We start from the raw sequence: 16,635 nt of genomic DNA, 5'->3' as shown, positions 1-16,635 counted from the left end.
GTGATATGAGGCTATAGGTGGGGTATACGGTGGTGATATGAGACTACAGGTGGGGTATACAGTGGTGATATGAGGCTATAGGTGGGGTGTACGGTGGTGATATGAGGCTATTGGTGGGGTATACGGTGGTGATATGAGGCTAAAGGTGGGGTATACGGTGGTGATATGAGGCTATAGGTGGGGTATACGGTGGTGATATGAGGCTGTAGGTTGGGTATACGGTGGTGATATGAGGATATAGGTGAGGTATACGGTGGTGATATGAGACTACAGGTGGGGTATACAGTGGTGATATGAGGCTATAGGTGGGGTATACGGTGGTGATATGAGACTACAGGTGGGGTATACGGTGGTGATATGAGACTATAGACTGCCATATAATAAATATCTCTTGATTCAACACATCTGCAGCGAAATTTGCCAACAAGAAAATGAATGTTACAGATGTAGCTGGTCTCATCTTGCCGGTGGCAGGGCAAAACTATCACCAGCCCCTGCCAGCAGCCAGCTCCCACCAGGGCACGCACCAGCTCCCCCTGGGTCCCTGCCGCCTCCCCCGATGCCGCAGACGGCCCCCTTCGCTGCCCCGAGCACCCCCCTAACCCTGCCCATCTCCCTGTAGCGGAGACGGGCAGGGAACAGTGGCCTGCCACCGAGAGACTGGGAAGTGGGTGCGCATGAGACGCACGCGCGTCCCAGTTTAATGGAGTCCTTCCCCGCCGGGCTCGCCAGAGAGGAGGTTTCTCGGGGGCGAAGGGACTGAATGACAGGGGCTCCAACTGTACATTGGGCCTGATTCAGAACTGCTAGCTGCGCTGCGAGTGTTCGGAACCCAGCGAGCGAGTAAACAGAACAGGTCGACAGCGTCTAAGTCGACAGTCAAAGGGTTGAGACATGAAATTGGTGGTCATGAAATTTGGCGATATGGTCAAAAGGTCAACACATGCAAAAAGTCGACGTTAGAAAGGTCGACGTGCGTTTTTCTTGATTTTTTTTTCACGGACTTGCTGATACTTTACTATCCCGTCGGGCATAGAGGGAGAATATAATAATGTGCTGACGCAGCGAGGGGAGAGGGTCCGTGTCGTCCTATGTCAATATACACACGAAAAAGTTAAAACTCATGTCGACCTTTTCCCATGTCAACATTCTGCTTGAGTCGACCTTCTTTCCGTTTGCCGACCCTTTTCATGTTTCGACTTTTTGCCTGTTGACTAATATTTGTAGGTATTATTACTGTTGACCGATACACTGTGCAAACCCTAGGAGCGAATGGCTGTGGTGAGTTTTATACTCGCCAGGCCATTTGCTCCAGGAGGGGCAGTAAGGGGGAGTACAGGGGGCGGCAGCAGGGGAACATCCAGCATTGTATGGACATCCCTGTAAAGACGCTGGGCGTCCCTCTGCAGATGCCGGCATGGGTGGGTTACTACATATGACATCAGCGCCCGCCGCCTTTTCGGCCATCTGCGCCCATCTGAAACGTAAGTATGGACTTTGAGTACTTTTCAGAGCAAATGCTGCAGAAATCATCCAATGGTCAGTGACTATCGGGGGGGGTCATTCACACAGCATCGTACACTCACAGTAATAGGTAACTCCGTTCATTAGTAAACATGATTGACGCCTCATTGCGGGTAAGTATAGCAGTGAGATTGTGACTCCTGGATGATCCCAGCGAGGCCTGGGGAGAGTTATTTCACCGTGGACGTTTGCCAAATTCCAGTCCTTATCTGTAGGGTATGTACATAGGGCTTACTACAGCTCGGCTGCGGCATTCCGATCACTCCGACATGAATGAGCCTCCAAGGGCAGATGGCAATTACTGCTAAATGATTTCCCGTTGTCACTCCTCGCAGTAGTACAGTAATTATATCCCAGCAGCCCCTGAGCCAGACATTGTGCAAGCTCCTGAGCTAACCCATCCCTGCACACCCAGTGCCAAACACAGGGAGGGGGGGGGCTCCACAATCTCACACCTTGCGGAGCAGTGGTGCAAGTGCGGGAGGCCGGGGGAGCGGTAGAATAACCTAGTAATGACTGTGGATATTAATGTACACGTTGGTCCTTTACTACTCTAGATACTGTATTACTATGTAACACTATAGTCGGTCTGTAGTATCGGCTGTATCACACATTTACTGTATATGATATACAGTAAATAAGTGGTCATGAAAAGGTTACACATCCCATAATAAATACACAAACATAATAGAACCAGCGCTGCACTTTCTAAGCTCATATTCTCCACCTTATGTTAAGGCTCCTGTCTCTTCGTCTTGGCAGCTGCTCTCTGGTCCAGTGCACTGATTGAGGACTCAGAGACACACACAACAAATTTGTTACAGCAGCAACCACTGGGTATGTGATTGACCAAAGCTTGGAGAGAGATGAAGCGGAGAGCGATAAAGCATTAGCCAGTCGGCCCCTAACTGTCATTGGTTACAGGCTGTGTTTGAAAAATTACAGTTAGGAAGATGTCTGGCTGTTACTTTGGCCTTACAAAGCCTTCAAGAAACCTAAAGTGGAGAGAGATAAAGTACCAACTAGCTCCTAACTGACATTTTTAAACACAACCTGTAACATGGCTGATTGGTTTGTACTTTAACACTCTCCGCTTTATCACTAAAGCGTAGTACATCTGGACCTTTATCTCTCCCCAAGACTGGATACATCTCCCCTATATCGTGTATCATCTGTGCTGTTCAGGTGCGTACTTTCAGCTTTCATAAACCTATAATTACACTTCCTGGACCTGCGTGTTGTAAGCTCACATACACCTCGCTCAGATACTGTGACACATGATGGGGCCGGGAGAATTAGATGCTGACATACGACACTAAATACCATGTAAGCTAAAACCTGGGGACTGCTCCTGGTCCGTCTGTGTGATCGCTGGATAGCATTCCCCTTCCCAAACTGTGCGAGACCCTGCAGTAAATCCCAGGACATAGGAAGATGTGCAGAGCTGTCACCGGTTGTTTTGCAAAAGCAAACTCCTTCTTTAATGGACAAAACCATGCTGCACTGCAGGTGGGGCAGATGTAACAGAGGTGCAGAGAGAGAGTTAGATTTGGGTGGGGTGTGTTTAACAGAAATCTAAATTACAGCGTGAGAATAAAGCAGCCAGTGTTTACCCTGCACAGAAACAATATAACTCCCCCATATCTAACTTTCTCTGCACATGTTACATCTGCCCCACCTGCAGCGCAGCATGGTTTTGTCCATTAAAGGAGGAGTTTGCTTTTGAAAATCAACCAGAATCACCCCCTATGATACCACGCTGCCAAGCGGTGGCACAAGAGGCGGCAGTCCAGAAGTGTCACCACTGCTCCAGACTCCTAAGAGTTAGTGGGTTAAAGCTGTCTGCTGTAGCTCTGCCCCCCCCCCCCCCCCCCCCAGCTCTAGAACACTGATTAGAGGCATGTGGATGGAAACTCTGCAGCCGTCCTGGCCTTCATGTCACTGGCTTGGAACAAAGTCAAAAGACATAAATGATATAATGCAGCTGGAGGTATCCACCAGCTCTGACGCTGAGCCCACACTGATTCTGATGGATAGGAACAGCCAAACATTGAAATCATCCAGTGTGCGCGCACTATGTCACTGGTAATGCACGCTCCTGTGCGTCGTCAGCAACATCCTCCGACAGCCCTGCATGGAGGAAGACAGAAGCCATCGCTAGCCAGGGTTGTAGCTCCGTCGCTGCCAGCATCGGTACGCTCTCCGCGGATGCCGGCTCCCATCGCCCGTGATATCGCTGGGTGTCCTCTAATGTGTACCCAGCTTAAAAGCCCTCATATAATTGTACGGGAGATAGGACTCGCTATCTATTCTGCCTATCTACATACACAGACACACACACACACACTAATCTACCAGGATATTTTGGGAATATGGGAGGAAACTGGAGAACCCGGAGGAAACCCACACAAGCACGGGGAGTATATGCAAACTCCACACAGTAAGGGCCAGGGTGGAAATCAGCCCCATGGCTTCAGTGTTGGAAAGTAGTAGTGCACTGCTAACCATTACACCATCCGTGCTGTTATTCAAAAACAACAGCTACACAATAACTTACTACATTAATGTAGTATGTGTCTAGTTGGTATGAATTAATGAATGAGTGCTCCCTCTCTAGTCTAACAGACAATATATACTGTAATACAGATGATAATGTACTGTATATGCTGTAATACTAATACAGGCCAGACACATAACACACACACACACACACACACACACACACACACACACACACACACACACACACACACACACACACACACACACACACACACACACACACACACACACACACACACACACACACACAATACTGCACTTTATAACAGTGATTTTCAACCTTTTTTACCTTGCGGCAAACCAAACAAGATTTTAAAATTGCCAAGGCACACCATGAGATCCCCACTGGGAAAAACACACTGGCCCCCACAGGGAAAAAAAATGATTGGCCCCCATATGAAAAAAAAAACCAATCACACTGGTCCCCACAGGCAATAAAATTAAAATACAATGGCCCTTTACATGAAAAGAAGAGAGCAGTAAATAACAGTTGAACTGGTGGTGGCTGTAAACTAGTTTGGGCATCTATAGATCTGGGGCACATTCGAGAACAACTCAAGACACACTAGTGTGCCCCTGCAGAGTGGTTGAAAAATGCTGCTTTATAATGTGTGTGTGTGTGTGTATTCGTTTCAAAGTCTGTAGCTCTGTGCTGCCACCTTGTGGCTTCTCAATTAACAGCATGTAATGTAAATTCATTAAGTACACTGCTTTTTATCTTCAGGAATCAAATGTATCCAATAAAACAGCCACTCATTATGACAATATATTAATACAAATGACAATTTTAACTGATGCATATTTGTTTTATATTTAATAAGTTTGTAAATTATATTATTCTATATCGCTTGGTACACGTGGAATATTACTATTTCAGCAGAAGACAAAAACAGAAAACATATTTTATATATTGGTGGAAAATAGCTGTTACGATCTGTACTGAGCACTTATGTATTATCTCTGCTTGGATCCATTTGAGCTTCATTCATGTAATTCCCCTCAGGTCTTACAGCTTATCGCAATATGCAGCAGAATATATTTATTAGAGAGAATGCATGAAAGATATGTAAGTTATTTGGGTGTTTGTGATATGTGTCAGTGACCGGCTGGCGGTGATAGTGTCACTTATACTGTGGCCGGGGCCACTTGGGTTGATTGGATTACAGCAAGGTTGCCTACTTTTGGGAGAGGTCAGTAAGTTCTTTTGAGGCAGGGGGCCAGGGCAGCTGACTGGGTAGAAAAGGGGCGGGATGGGGGCGGTGCTAAAAAAACTATGTTGCATTTTGGGTGTGGCCAGTAGGAGCGCAACCATGTAGCCACACCCCGTTGTGCAATACCGGTATTTCAGTCATTGCACAGCAGGGGGTGGGGCTACAATGACACGTAGGATGGGCACAGTTCTGAGAGGCTTGCCTACCTTTCCAGGGGGGTTGGGAGGGGGACCCGATTCCTGGGACCCTCCCGGGCATTCCGGGAGGGTAGGCAACCATGTGTTACAGGCTGTGGGGGAGATGTATTATAAAGGCACGTACTATGGGGGGGGATATACAACCACTTGCGGTATATCCTGCCGCCGATCGCAGTACATGGTGAGCAATGTAAAGAGCAGGACTTCCGATAAGAGGTGCCCTTTGCGTTGGTGCCTGGTCTTCCGGTTCTGCGACCCAAGAGTACAACTGTGCATGTTTAGAATGATGCCAGCAGCTGCAGTGCATGCTGGGAGAGATCCGTGGTGATTCCTGATGTATTTCCGGGGCCATGAGGGCTGGTGATTCCTTCCCATCTGTCTCATGGATCACAGGGGCTGGTGGCCCTAGTTTGTCTGAGCCTTTTATTCCATATAACCAGGGGTGCAGACAGGTTACTGACAATGTAGACGTCGCCGACTCTGTTTAGGTGTCCTTACTAGATGCTTTCGACCGTTTGTGGTCGACCACATGATTGTCCATCTACACATTGCCGATCATCGATACCATAACATCTGAATTAGGCCCTATTGCCCGTGTGTTCTATACGTAGCTCTTCAATGGCTCCTTATATTGTTATCCTTAGACGCAGGGTATATTGCCGCGTGCAGTGTGGTTGTTAGACCTCACACTTAGAAGATATAACCAGTTTGAAGGGTTTATTCAAGTGGCAGGCTTGTAGGTTACAACAGTACTTTAGTAGTTAACTTCAAGCAGTAATACAACTTGTACATTTGGTAACGACAGTCTCTGGTTGTTACTTAGCTGTAGCGTTTTGGCGCGTGCAGGGTAAATGACAGTCTGCTGGTTTACGCTGCGGTATCTCTCCCAGTCTCGCTGCTGCCAATGATGACTGATCTTCCTGTGCAAAAGTCACGCTGGTAACGGGATTACAGCGGGGGCTTGCTCCTATGCGCTCCGGTGCACGTGGAGCTACAAACAGCATGGACGGAGTCACACACGATCTGAGGCACACTCTAACGCGGGGACTTCCTCACAGGAAAGAGTAACGCTGCCAGCAGGGTCAGGGGTCTCTGCCCTGCTATTCGCTTAAGCGACCTGTCACTCAGGGTGACGCTTAACTACGTTGGTTGCAAGGGGAAAAAAAGGAAGACTGTAAGTCTTACACTAAGCAGTGTATGCGGAGACAGGCGCTGAGCGCTGCAATCTAACACTCCCCCTCGCTTAAGGCTGTCTTCGGCTACATAAAAGAACTCAATACAATGCTTTGTCCTTTTGTAATACCTGTAACCGAAAATATGGTTAGAGAGAAAAAAAAGACATTCAGAACATCAAAACTTCAAATCAACATTTTTGAACTTAGACAAGTCCACAGTCCTTCACGAACTTAATAAGCAAGTTTCCCGACAGTCCTTTAGTAAGCATGTCAGCGACATTCTGTTCACTTGCAATGTATTCAACATCGATGGACTTGTTCTCCACTAGTTCTCTGATGAAGTGATGTCTTATCGCGATGTGCTTTGACCTTCCATGGTGCTTGGTAGTACAGGAAAGATCTATTGCTCCCCTGTTATCACATGCGATACTGATAGTCTCTTCTTCATAAAGTAGACCTAACTCACACAAAGTCTCTTTGATCCAGAGTGCTTCTTTTGATGTCTCTGTAAGAGCCATGTATTCGGCCTCGGTTGTTGAGAGAGCAACGGTCGGTTGTTTTCTACTCGCCCAACTAACTGCTGCTCCGGCCAGTGTGAACAGGTAACCGGTGTGGGAACGACGATCATCTTCATCTGCTCCCCAGTCGGCATCGCAGAAGACTTTCAAATTTGAATTGCTTGTCTTGGCGAATTTTAATTTCAAGGAACTTGTACCTTTTAGGTATCTCAGAATCCTCTTCACTGCGATCCAGTGTTGTCTTCCAGGATTTATTGCAAATTGGCTCACCCGACTGACTGCATGAGTGATGTCTGGACGAGTTCCAATACTTGCATACATAAGACTTCCAACCACGTTCTTGTAAGGAACATCTTGCATTTCCTCTATTTCTTCTTGTGTGGTTGGTGACATACTTTTTGTAATCTTGATGCTTTTGTCAATTGGTGTATTCACTGACTTGGAGTCTGCCATCCCATACTTCAAGATTGTTGCCTCGATGTACGTTTGTTGGTCGACTGTGACTGTTCCCTTTTGCAAGTTTTGAACAATCCTCATGCCCAACAGATGATTGGCTGGACCTAAGTCTTTCAACTTGAATCTCTGTTTCAGTTGATCTCTTACACTTGTGATGTGATCTTCGTGACCTGCTATAAGTATATCATCCACATAGACTGCTATGATGAACAACTTTTCTCCCAGAGTTTTGTGATAAAGGCAGTGGTCAGTCTCTGATCTAATAAAATTCATTTCAAGCAGTACTGTGTCCAATTTTATGTACCAGCAACGACCACTCTGCTTTAGGCCATATATGGATTTCTTCAGAAGACACACTTTCTCTGTCTGAAGTTCATTCTCATCATAATGATCTGGTGATTCCATATAGATCTCTTCAAGTAGTTCTCCATTTAGAAACGCTGAATCGAAGTCTAATTGGTATAGCAGTAAGTCTTGTAAAGTGGCGACTGCAATTACTAATCTGAGAGTGTTATACCTCGCAACAGGTGAGTATATCTCCCCATAGTCAATTCCGGATCTCTGTGTGTATCCCTTAGCAACAAGACGGGCTTTGTAACGGGCAACTTCTCCGTCTGAATTTAACTTCTTGCAGAAGACCCACTTGTTCTTGACTGTCTTGCGGTTGCTTGGCCTATTTACTATGGTCCAAGTATCGTTCTCTCTCAGTGCTGATAACTCTGTGTCTATTGCAGATTTCCATTTCGCCCAATCACTGCACGCTTTCGCTTCTTGAATACTCTGAGGTTCACTGAAAGCAATATTCGCATATTCTTCCTCATATCTTCTGGCTGGTATGCCCTTGTTTCTTCTCACAGAAGCTCTTTTAGTTGGTTCGCTTCCTCCTTCAGTATTTTCTGTTGCAGGTATGCTTTCTATTTCACATACCTCTACTAGTGCTTGCTTTTCTTGCTCTTTTGCTTTTGTGGGTGATGCTGTTTCTTGAAATATCACATCTCTTGATTTCAGGAGACGTCTGTTCTCTGCATCCCAGAGCCTGTACCCTTTGCTCTCCTCACAATAGCCTAGCAATATGCACTGTCTTGATTTTGGGTCAAGTTTCTTCCTTCTCTCTTTTGGTATATGTGCATAAGCTCTGCTCCCAAAGACACGGAGGTGACTGATGTCTGGCTTCTTCCCAGACCAGGCCTCTAAGGGGGTTTTTCCCTTCACGGCCACTGTAGGTGTTCTGTTTTTCAGGTATACTGCAGTAGATACAGCTTCTGCCCAAAAACTCTTCTCCAGGCCAGCATCGTTCACCATCGCTCGTGCTCTTTCAACGATTGTTCTGTTCGCCCTTTCACTTACGCCATTCTGTTCAGGCGTGTAGGCCATCGTCAGCTGATGCTTTATGCCATGCCTTTTTAGGAAGTCGGTTAGTACTTCATTTTCGTACTCTCCCCCATTGTCGGATCTCAGGACCTTTAGTTTTAGGCCCGTCTGAGTTTCCACTAGGTTCTTGTACTCCACAATTTTCTTGACCACCTCACTTTTCTTCTTTATGAAGTATACGTGTGTCATTCTTGTGGCGTCATCGATGAGAGTCATGAAGTATTTGTAACCACTGGTTGACTCCTCTTCCATTGGTCCGCACACATCTGTGTGTACCAGAGCTAGTTGTGTTTCTGCTCTGCTTGCTGACTTGGGAAATGGGTTGCGGGTCTGCTTGCCTTTTATGCAACTCTCGCACACAGGTCTTCCGGTGTCTTTCACTGTGATTCCTGTTGCCATCCCATCAGCTAATTTCTGGACATTATCATATCCTAAGTGTCCCAAACGTCTGTGCCAGAGCTCCATGGACTCATTTTCAGCAGAGGCTGCCAAAGCTACACATTCATCTGTGTCTAGGACGTATAGTTGGTTGCATCGGGTTGCTGAAGCAATTACAGTCCCTCTTTCATTATGCACCATGCACTTGCCCTTTGCAAACTGGACTCTGTAGCCTTTTGCCTCGAGTACGCTGATAGCGATGAGGTTTCTTCCCAATTCTGGTACATACAGGACGTCTTGGATATCTGTGACTACTGTCTGTCCCTCAATTCTTAGTCTCACTGTGATTGTCCCAACACTTGAAGCAGTAAGGATCTTTTCACCAATCCCGGTAACTGTTGTGGGGTTACACTGTGTTAAAGAATTGAACCACTCCTTGTTGCAGCTGAAGTGTCTAGAGGCTCCCGAGTCCATGTACCAGAGATCCCTCCTTGGCTTGTCTGTTACATTCAGTGCTGACTCGTTCTTTTTATCATGCCGCTTGTGCATGCCACTAGTGTTCTTCAGCCTGCATTCTGAAGCCTTGTGCCCTACTTTGTGGCACACATAACATTTGAATGTGCATTTCTTGGGTTTCGCACCCTTTGCTACTAAGGCAGAACCTTCAGCTATGGCATCCTTGTGGATTCTCTCTTGGAACTGTAGTAGTTTGGCTCTCACAACTTCAGTTGTAAGCTTGGTCTCATTTGACTCTAGTGCGACAACCAGAAAGTCAAATTCCTCTGTCAAATTCTGCAGCATTACCATTGCTACTTCTTCCTCATCCACTTTTGCTCCTACACACGCCAATTGCTGAGCTATCGATAGTATTTTATCAATATAGTCGTTCATGTCCTTGCATGCATTCAATTTTGTTCCATACAGTGTGCGTCTCAGACTTATCCTTCTCATTAAGCCTTTATTTTCATAAGCACCTTGTAGAGTTGTCCACATGTCCTTAGCGGACTCCTTCCCACAGATAGTAGAATAAACATGCTGCTCCACAGCCAGGCCTATTGTGCCAATGGCCTTGTCTACCTCTTCTGGGTTTGGACTTTCTCCTGGGGCTATTGTGACTTTCCATAGCTTCTCCCTCTTAAGCTGCATTTCCATAGCGAACTTCCATGTAGTGTAATTCTCTGAGCCTTTGAGCTTTGGAAAGTTCATGCTATGCCCTGTACTGTGCATTCTCGTTAACTCTTCCACAAATGGCAATTTAGAAATAATTCCTTTGTGTTCTTTTATGTACTGCGCTAGCACTTTGTCTTCAGGGGGTTAATCTTCGCGCACGTGACGTGCTGGGCCCATAACCTATTGGCAGAGTGTATATAAGTACGTGCAGTGTGGTTGTTAGACCTCACACTTAGAAGATATAACCAGTTTGAAGGGTTTATTCAAGTGGCAGGCTTGTAGGTTACAACAGTACTTTAGTAGTTAACTTCAAGCAGTAATACAACTTGTACATTTGGTAACGACAGTCTCTGGTTGTTACTTAGCTGTAGCGTTTTGGCGCGTGCAGGGTAAATGACAGTCTGCTGGTTTACGCTGCGGTATCTCTCCCAGTCTCGCTGCTGCCAATGATGACTGATCTCCCTGTGCAAAAGTCACGCTGGTAACGGGATTACAGCGGGGGCTTGCTCCTATGCGCTCCGGTGCACGTGGAGCTACAAACAGCATGGACGGAGTCACACACGATCTGAGGCACACTCTAACGCGGGGACTTCCTCACAGGAAAGAGTAACGCTGCCAGCAGGGTCAGGGGTCTCTGCCCTGCTATTCGCTTAAGCGACCTGTCACTCAGGGTGACGCTTAACTACGTTGGTTGCAAGGGGAAAAAAAGGAAGACTGTAAGTCTTACACTAAGCAGTGTATGCGGAGACAGGCGCTGAGCGCTGCAATCTAACATAGGGGTCTGATTTGTTCTTGTGGGAAGTGATTCTGCTTCTTGCTGGTTATCATTATCATAGTATGTAACAACTGAAAATATATGGATGCAGAGCAGCGGTGATCTCCGGCTCCCCCCCCCCACCTGTGTGTATGCTACTATCGATGGTCATTTGCGCTCGATGTCCATCTCTACCCGGGGCCGGGGACACCACTAGGCAGCTTTAGGCATTTGCCGCCACATCGCCCGCCCCCCTGTGGAATGTCTCATCAATCACTGCATGCACTGTCTCCTGCCGTGCGTGCACCCCCCCCCCGTCCTGACTCCTGCCGTGTCCTGGATGGTATGGAAGGGTGAGTGCTAACTCTCTTCCCCTGACTCCCCCCCCCATGCTGCATAGTCCAGTCCCACCCCAGCCGCGCCGCAACTCCCGACACATTCCTCCTGCGCACCGCATTGCCCGGTCTCCCCCCCCCCAGCCATGCTGCAATTCCCCGCACCCCCCCTGGAGCGAGTGAGCGCCGGGGCGCTCCTCCGCCTGGGGCGCTCCGGCGTGCTGCATCGGCCCTGTCCCTACCACTAATTTGCTACAGAACCAGGCTGGAAGTGGTCTCAGCTGACGTCAAAGAACCACCCAAAAAATGCCTGGGCACTCCTGCGTTTTCACAAACACACCCAGAGAATGCCATGTTTCCGTCCTGTCAATCAAACGGCAACTGCTCTGCGACTCGTACAGATATTTATTTGCAATGCGAATCAGCAGTCGTTTGATTATTGACTGAATTAGTGACCCATGCTGAATTAGACCCATAGATGTTTCCCCTCATTATCAGCTCGTGACTGGCCCCAGATAAGAAGAACCCACAAATCCTCCTGTTCCGCCAGACAGGCTCCTTTTCGGTCCAGGAAGTCGCTAGGCATAAAGTGAAATCATTTCTGCTGCTTTAAATGTCCCAGCTGCGGCCAGGTTCCAGCTTCCCCATCCGTGTGCATCTGCCGGCATGTGGAAGGCCCAAATAAACATCTGAGGATGAGCTCCATATGTCCGACATCTGGAGGGCTCCGTAATGCAATAAGTCATGCACGTAAGGGGGCGGCACGGAGCGCCGGCCAGAGCCGATTTTCTGCTTAAAGTGCGTTTCCCCCCAGGTTTTATGGTAGGTTACTCTGGGGAGCGGAACGTCCTATGACACGGACTAAAAAAATCATGTGTCCAAATCTTACTATAATATTATTATTATTATTATTATTTTAGAATTGATTTATAAACTTGACAGATAAAGAAATAGAATCACAACTGATACGTAGAACCTGAATCACGCTGGGACATATTCGGCCACAGTGAGACTGCAAACTTACGCTAATGACGCAGCCGCTGTTATGTACAGAGAAATGTCCGAGAGCTGACTGTCCAACATAATGGCCAGCGACCACTGATGATTCAAAATCATTGACGGTTTACTGCCGATGTTGAATACTTTTGCCATTGATGGTAGAGAACCCGATGGTTCCCCTCCATCAATGGCACAGCATAACTGAATAGTTTTTTTTTAATGTTCCCCAATGTGCCGGGACACGGAGCAAAGCCCCATCCCTGATACCCATGAAGCCCCGCCTCCAGTTTCTCATTGGCCCATGGGCCAGTCAGTCAAATAATGACCATTGATAGGTAAAACCAGCGATGGTCATCGATTACATAGTATGGTGCACCATCGGTTGCACCAACATCGGTGCTCTGAATGTCTATTTCAGCAAAGCCGCCAGAGGCTTTTCAACTGGGTACAAATTTGCAGGCGCTGGCTGAGATAAAGCCATAAATTGCCGACGTGGGACAAGCCGCATCCTCTTACCTCCCATAATGCTCCTCTTCACTGCGATCACCGCTGAGCACAAAGCAGTGACAGCTGAAGCAACCATCTTCCCTCAGACCCCAGGCCCACCCAAAGTCTCGGTGGCCCTGCATTTCATTGACTCGAGTGGTGAATGCCGTCCCTGTGGCTCACATCTTTGTATAGTGCATAGTAATAACATTAATAAGACCGTATCTATAATAACCTGTGCCATTTTGTCTTTGCAGAGGAAACAGGGGACGTTGCCTGCAAACAAGGAGATAACACGTACATGAACCAGGATGTATGGAAGCCATCTCTGTGCCAGCTCTGTGTCTGCGATAACGGCGCCATTCTCTGTGATGAAATCGATTGCCCTGTGGTAACATGTGAAAATCCTGTGAATCTGCCTGGCGAGTGTTGTCCGGTGTGCCAAGACTCAGCCGGCGGCCGCCCAAATAGCCCAGGTGAGGAGACTCTCTCTGGTACCACCTGAAGGTATTGTCAGAGCCACAGATTACTTATAAGCTTCCAAGTGCAGATTTGGCCACCCAAAAAAAGCAAAGTTGCAAGATTGGGGTGAAAAAACTTAAACTTTATTTATTAAGAACAAAAAAAAATGGTTTATTTTAGTATTAACCCTTTAACTGCCAACATCTCTGTGAGAGATGTTCAACATGTCCACTAAAAATGCCAGTGCCGCTCACATTTGTTATATAAATTCAAATATATATTTTTTTACGCAATATTTTTTTATTTCCTATATAAGGTAACATGGCAGGTCATTAAGGTTTGCATCATGGCCAGTGATCAGAGGACAATGGCAGTCCTTATAAAGTTGACAATCTGTAGGAAAATAGCAGATCCAGTGCAGGTAAACTGAGGATTGTGCAAGTAAAATGCAGATTCAGTCACACTGCATTGTTTTATTCTAGGAAGATTGTGTATAGAAAAGGAACACATGAAAGTTTTGTGTGAGCTGTGTAGAGGCGAGGTAATTAGTGGAACCGCTTATGGAGGTTACTGTAGGTGTGTGGGTCTGGATGATAAGCAGAGGTTTGGAGGCTAGAGGAAAGTCTTGTTGTGTGAGTGGGTGTAGCCCGAAAAATGTCCTGTAACCATGGTTGGGAGCAGGTACTGAGATCGGCTGAGAGTTACAGATCTAGCACAGGAACAAGGGCTGGGTTTTTGGAGATAGTTTATATTTTCGATGATTATTAACTACTACTGATTATACTAATTCTGTTACTTTCTTTTGCACTTGCAGGTAGAGCACTAAAGGTGAGTGACCACTCAATTATAATCTATGTATACATCATAAAAACTTACATTTTCATATGCAATTCAGTTTACTTTTGTGTAATTTAATGTTCAGTGCCGGAAATTACTTTACAATATTATTCTTATTTAAGAAAAAAAGATATATATGTATATATGTGTATATATATATATATACTATATGTGTATATATATATATATATATATATATATATACTGTATGTATGTATGTGTATATATATATATATATATATATATATATATATATATACTGTATATATATATATTACTAGTAATGGGATTCTGGCCACCTCAGTCTGCTCGGCCCCGCCTCCTGCTCTGGCCACCCCCACTATCAGCTACGCCTCCTTCCGCTCTGCCTGATGTTTGTTCTGCCCCCCAAGCTCCGATCTGCAAACTATTTTAGATGTTGGAGTACATAGACCTACTGTAGACGCTCAGTCAGGGCCGGAATTCTAGTTTGTTTTCCCTTCCTGATAAAATATTGGGACTAAATCTAGGACTGCTTTATATACAAGTATTTTCTACTAAAATGAATTCTATTCCTTAGGGTCAAAAAGGAGAACCCGGAGATGTGCCCGCTGTAAGTTCCACTCTTGTTTTTCTACTTGTCATTCAAAATTGGCAGATTAAACCTTACGTAGACCCGGGGTAGTTGAAATCTCGGGGCTCCCCCTTCGCGCTCCTAATATGTTTATCATTTTACCACCCAACAGTGTACGACCTGGAATATGGGCCCATTACAGTAACACAGGATTTTCCCGATAGAGTCTGTAATGTAAAGTTTTCGTTTCCTTAAGTTTATTTTTCTATCTTTTGGAAACAATTTAAATTTTGTACAATTTATTTAAAAGAGCAAATAAATATTATTTTGTGTCGCAGGGCCCTATTCTGCCTAGTTGATAATCCGGCATTGAGTATATTGTACAGATTATATAAACAATTAAACAATAATCTCCATAATATACATGTAATGGATGTAAAAATACATAAATACACAACATTACTTTTCCTTTGATTTTCTTGGATTGATATTGAAAAAATATTATAAAAATGTGTTGCAAAGTTTTAATAGCGAGGCAGATAAATTGTGAGTATAGTATCACAGGCGTTACATACACCCTGGTCTTAAATGTACTGAGGCAGCAAACAGTCCTGTGACAAATGACCAGATCGGTATCGGAGATGGGTTAATGGGATTGGTTGGGAGCCGTGGTGGTCACTGGTCACTTGATATCTTCTTGGCATTAGGTCCCTCCTCCTAGACCTGAGATAAATGGGAAAGGGACCCTGGACATATAGCACCCCAAATTACTTAGATACTACTGCAAGGCCAGGAGTGGGGACTTCATGGTTACTTCATCCGGGACCTCATTGCACAGACCCAATTGGTGCAATGCCTCTAGCGCCAGGTGACCCTGCCCTGGAATTTACAGTACAAATATAAGCTAGCGTAACATACTGTACTACGTGACTTTTTTTTATCTCTTTACTTAGGAATTGTTTATTAATTGTCAGTGATTAATGATGTCATGTTTCTGCATAAATTGGCTCTCGTTCCACGTACAGCCGACAGGTCACGTACTGTATATCAAAATGATCACAATCCTAATACAAGTGACTGACACACAGACTGGGGATTGTGCAGTAAAATCGTTCAGTGCCTTACAAATAATGAATAATAAAACTGGTGTGTTGTTTCCTTCTAGGTGTCTGGTATCAGAGGACGTCCAGGACCCGCTGTAAGTTTTTATATTATATAACAAATCTTTGTACAACATTAATAGGGGAAACCATCATGACAAGACCGCTCTGGAACATAACTCTGTTATGGCAGTTGCTATCTGGTCCAAATTTAAATAAATTCTTCCAGGTTTTAAAGATTTACTCTGGGAAATGTTCTGTGTGATTGTGTTGTTGGGGGTATAGATTTTTTACCCGCATTGTGATAATGCACAGTAACGAAGTCAATCATCAGACAGTGTTACACAATCTACTTCCTATTAAACAACAAAAACTTTTTGTGCATAGTAAAAATTACATTACAAATATTGTCAACCGGCCAAAGATCAAATCTTCGACCAAGTGCCGCTTTCGGATCTTCCCGTAGTTTCGGATCTTGGATTTAAGTCGAAATATAAATTTTAATAAACCGTAGGATCCAAAATGGGTCCAAATTTAGCCATAAAAA

At 45.5% G+C, this 16,635-nt stretch overlaps 1 protein-coding gene across 2 annotated transcripts in view; it reads left to right on the top strand.

Annotated features, from left to right (window-relative positions):
* The window catches only part of COL5A2 (collagen type V alpha 2 chain), a 174,400-nt gene that overhangs the window by 101,589 nt on the left and 56,176 nt on the right, over positions 1 to 16,635 (top strand). For both annotated transcript variants that reach the window (XM_083154257.1, XM_083154256.1), the window contains exons 2-5: positions 13,394 to 13,612; positions 14,413 to 14,426; positions 14,995 to 15,027; positions 16,154 to 16,186. In XM_083154257.1, coding sequence (XP_083010383.1) covers positions 13,438 to 13,612; positions 14,413 to 14,426; positions 14,995 to 15,027; positions 16,154 to 16,186 — 255 coding nt within the window. In that variant the 5' untranslated portion in view covers positions 13,394 to 13,437. The remainder of the gene's footprint in view (positions 1 to 13,393; positions 13,613 to 14,412; positions 14,427 to 14,994; positions 15,028 to 16,153; positions 16,187 to 16,635) is intronic.

Source organism: Crinia signifera, chromosome 7 (assembly GCF_055691185.1).
Source record: "Crinia signifera chromosome 7, ASM5569118v1, whole genome shotgun sequence".
NCBI classification, from domain to species: Eukaryota; Metazoa; Chordata; class Amphibia; order Anura; family Myobatrachidae; genus Crinia; species Crinia signifera.
The sequence above is the reverse complement of the archived record's forward strand: the minus strand, read 5'-3'. Positions and strand labels throughout refer to the sequence as shown.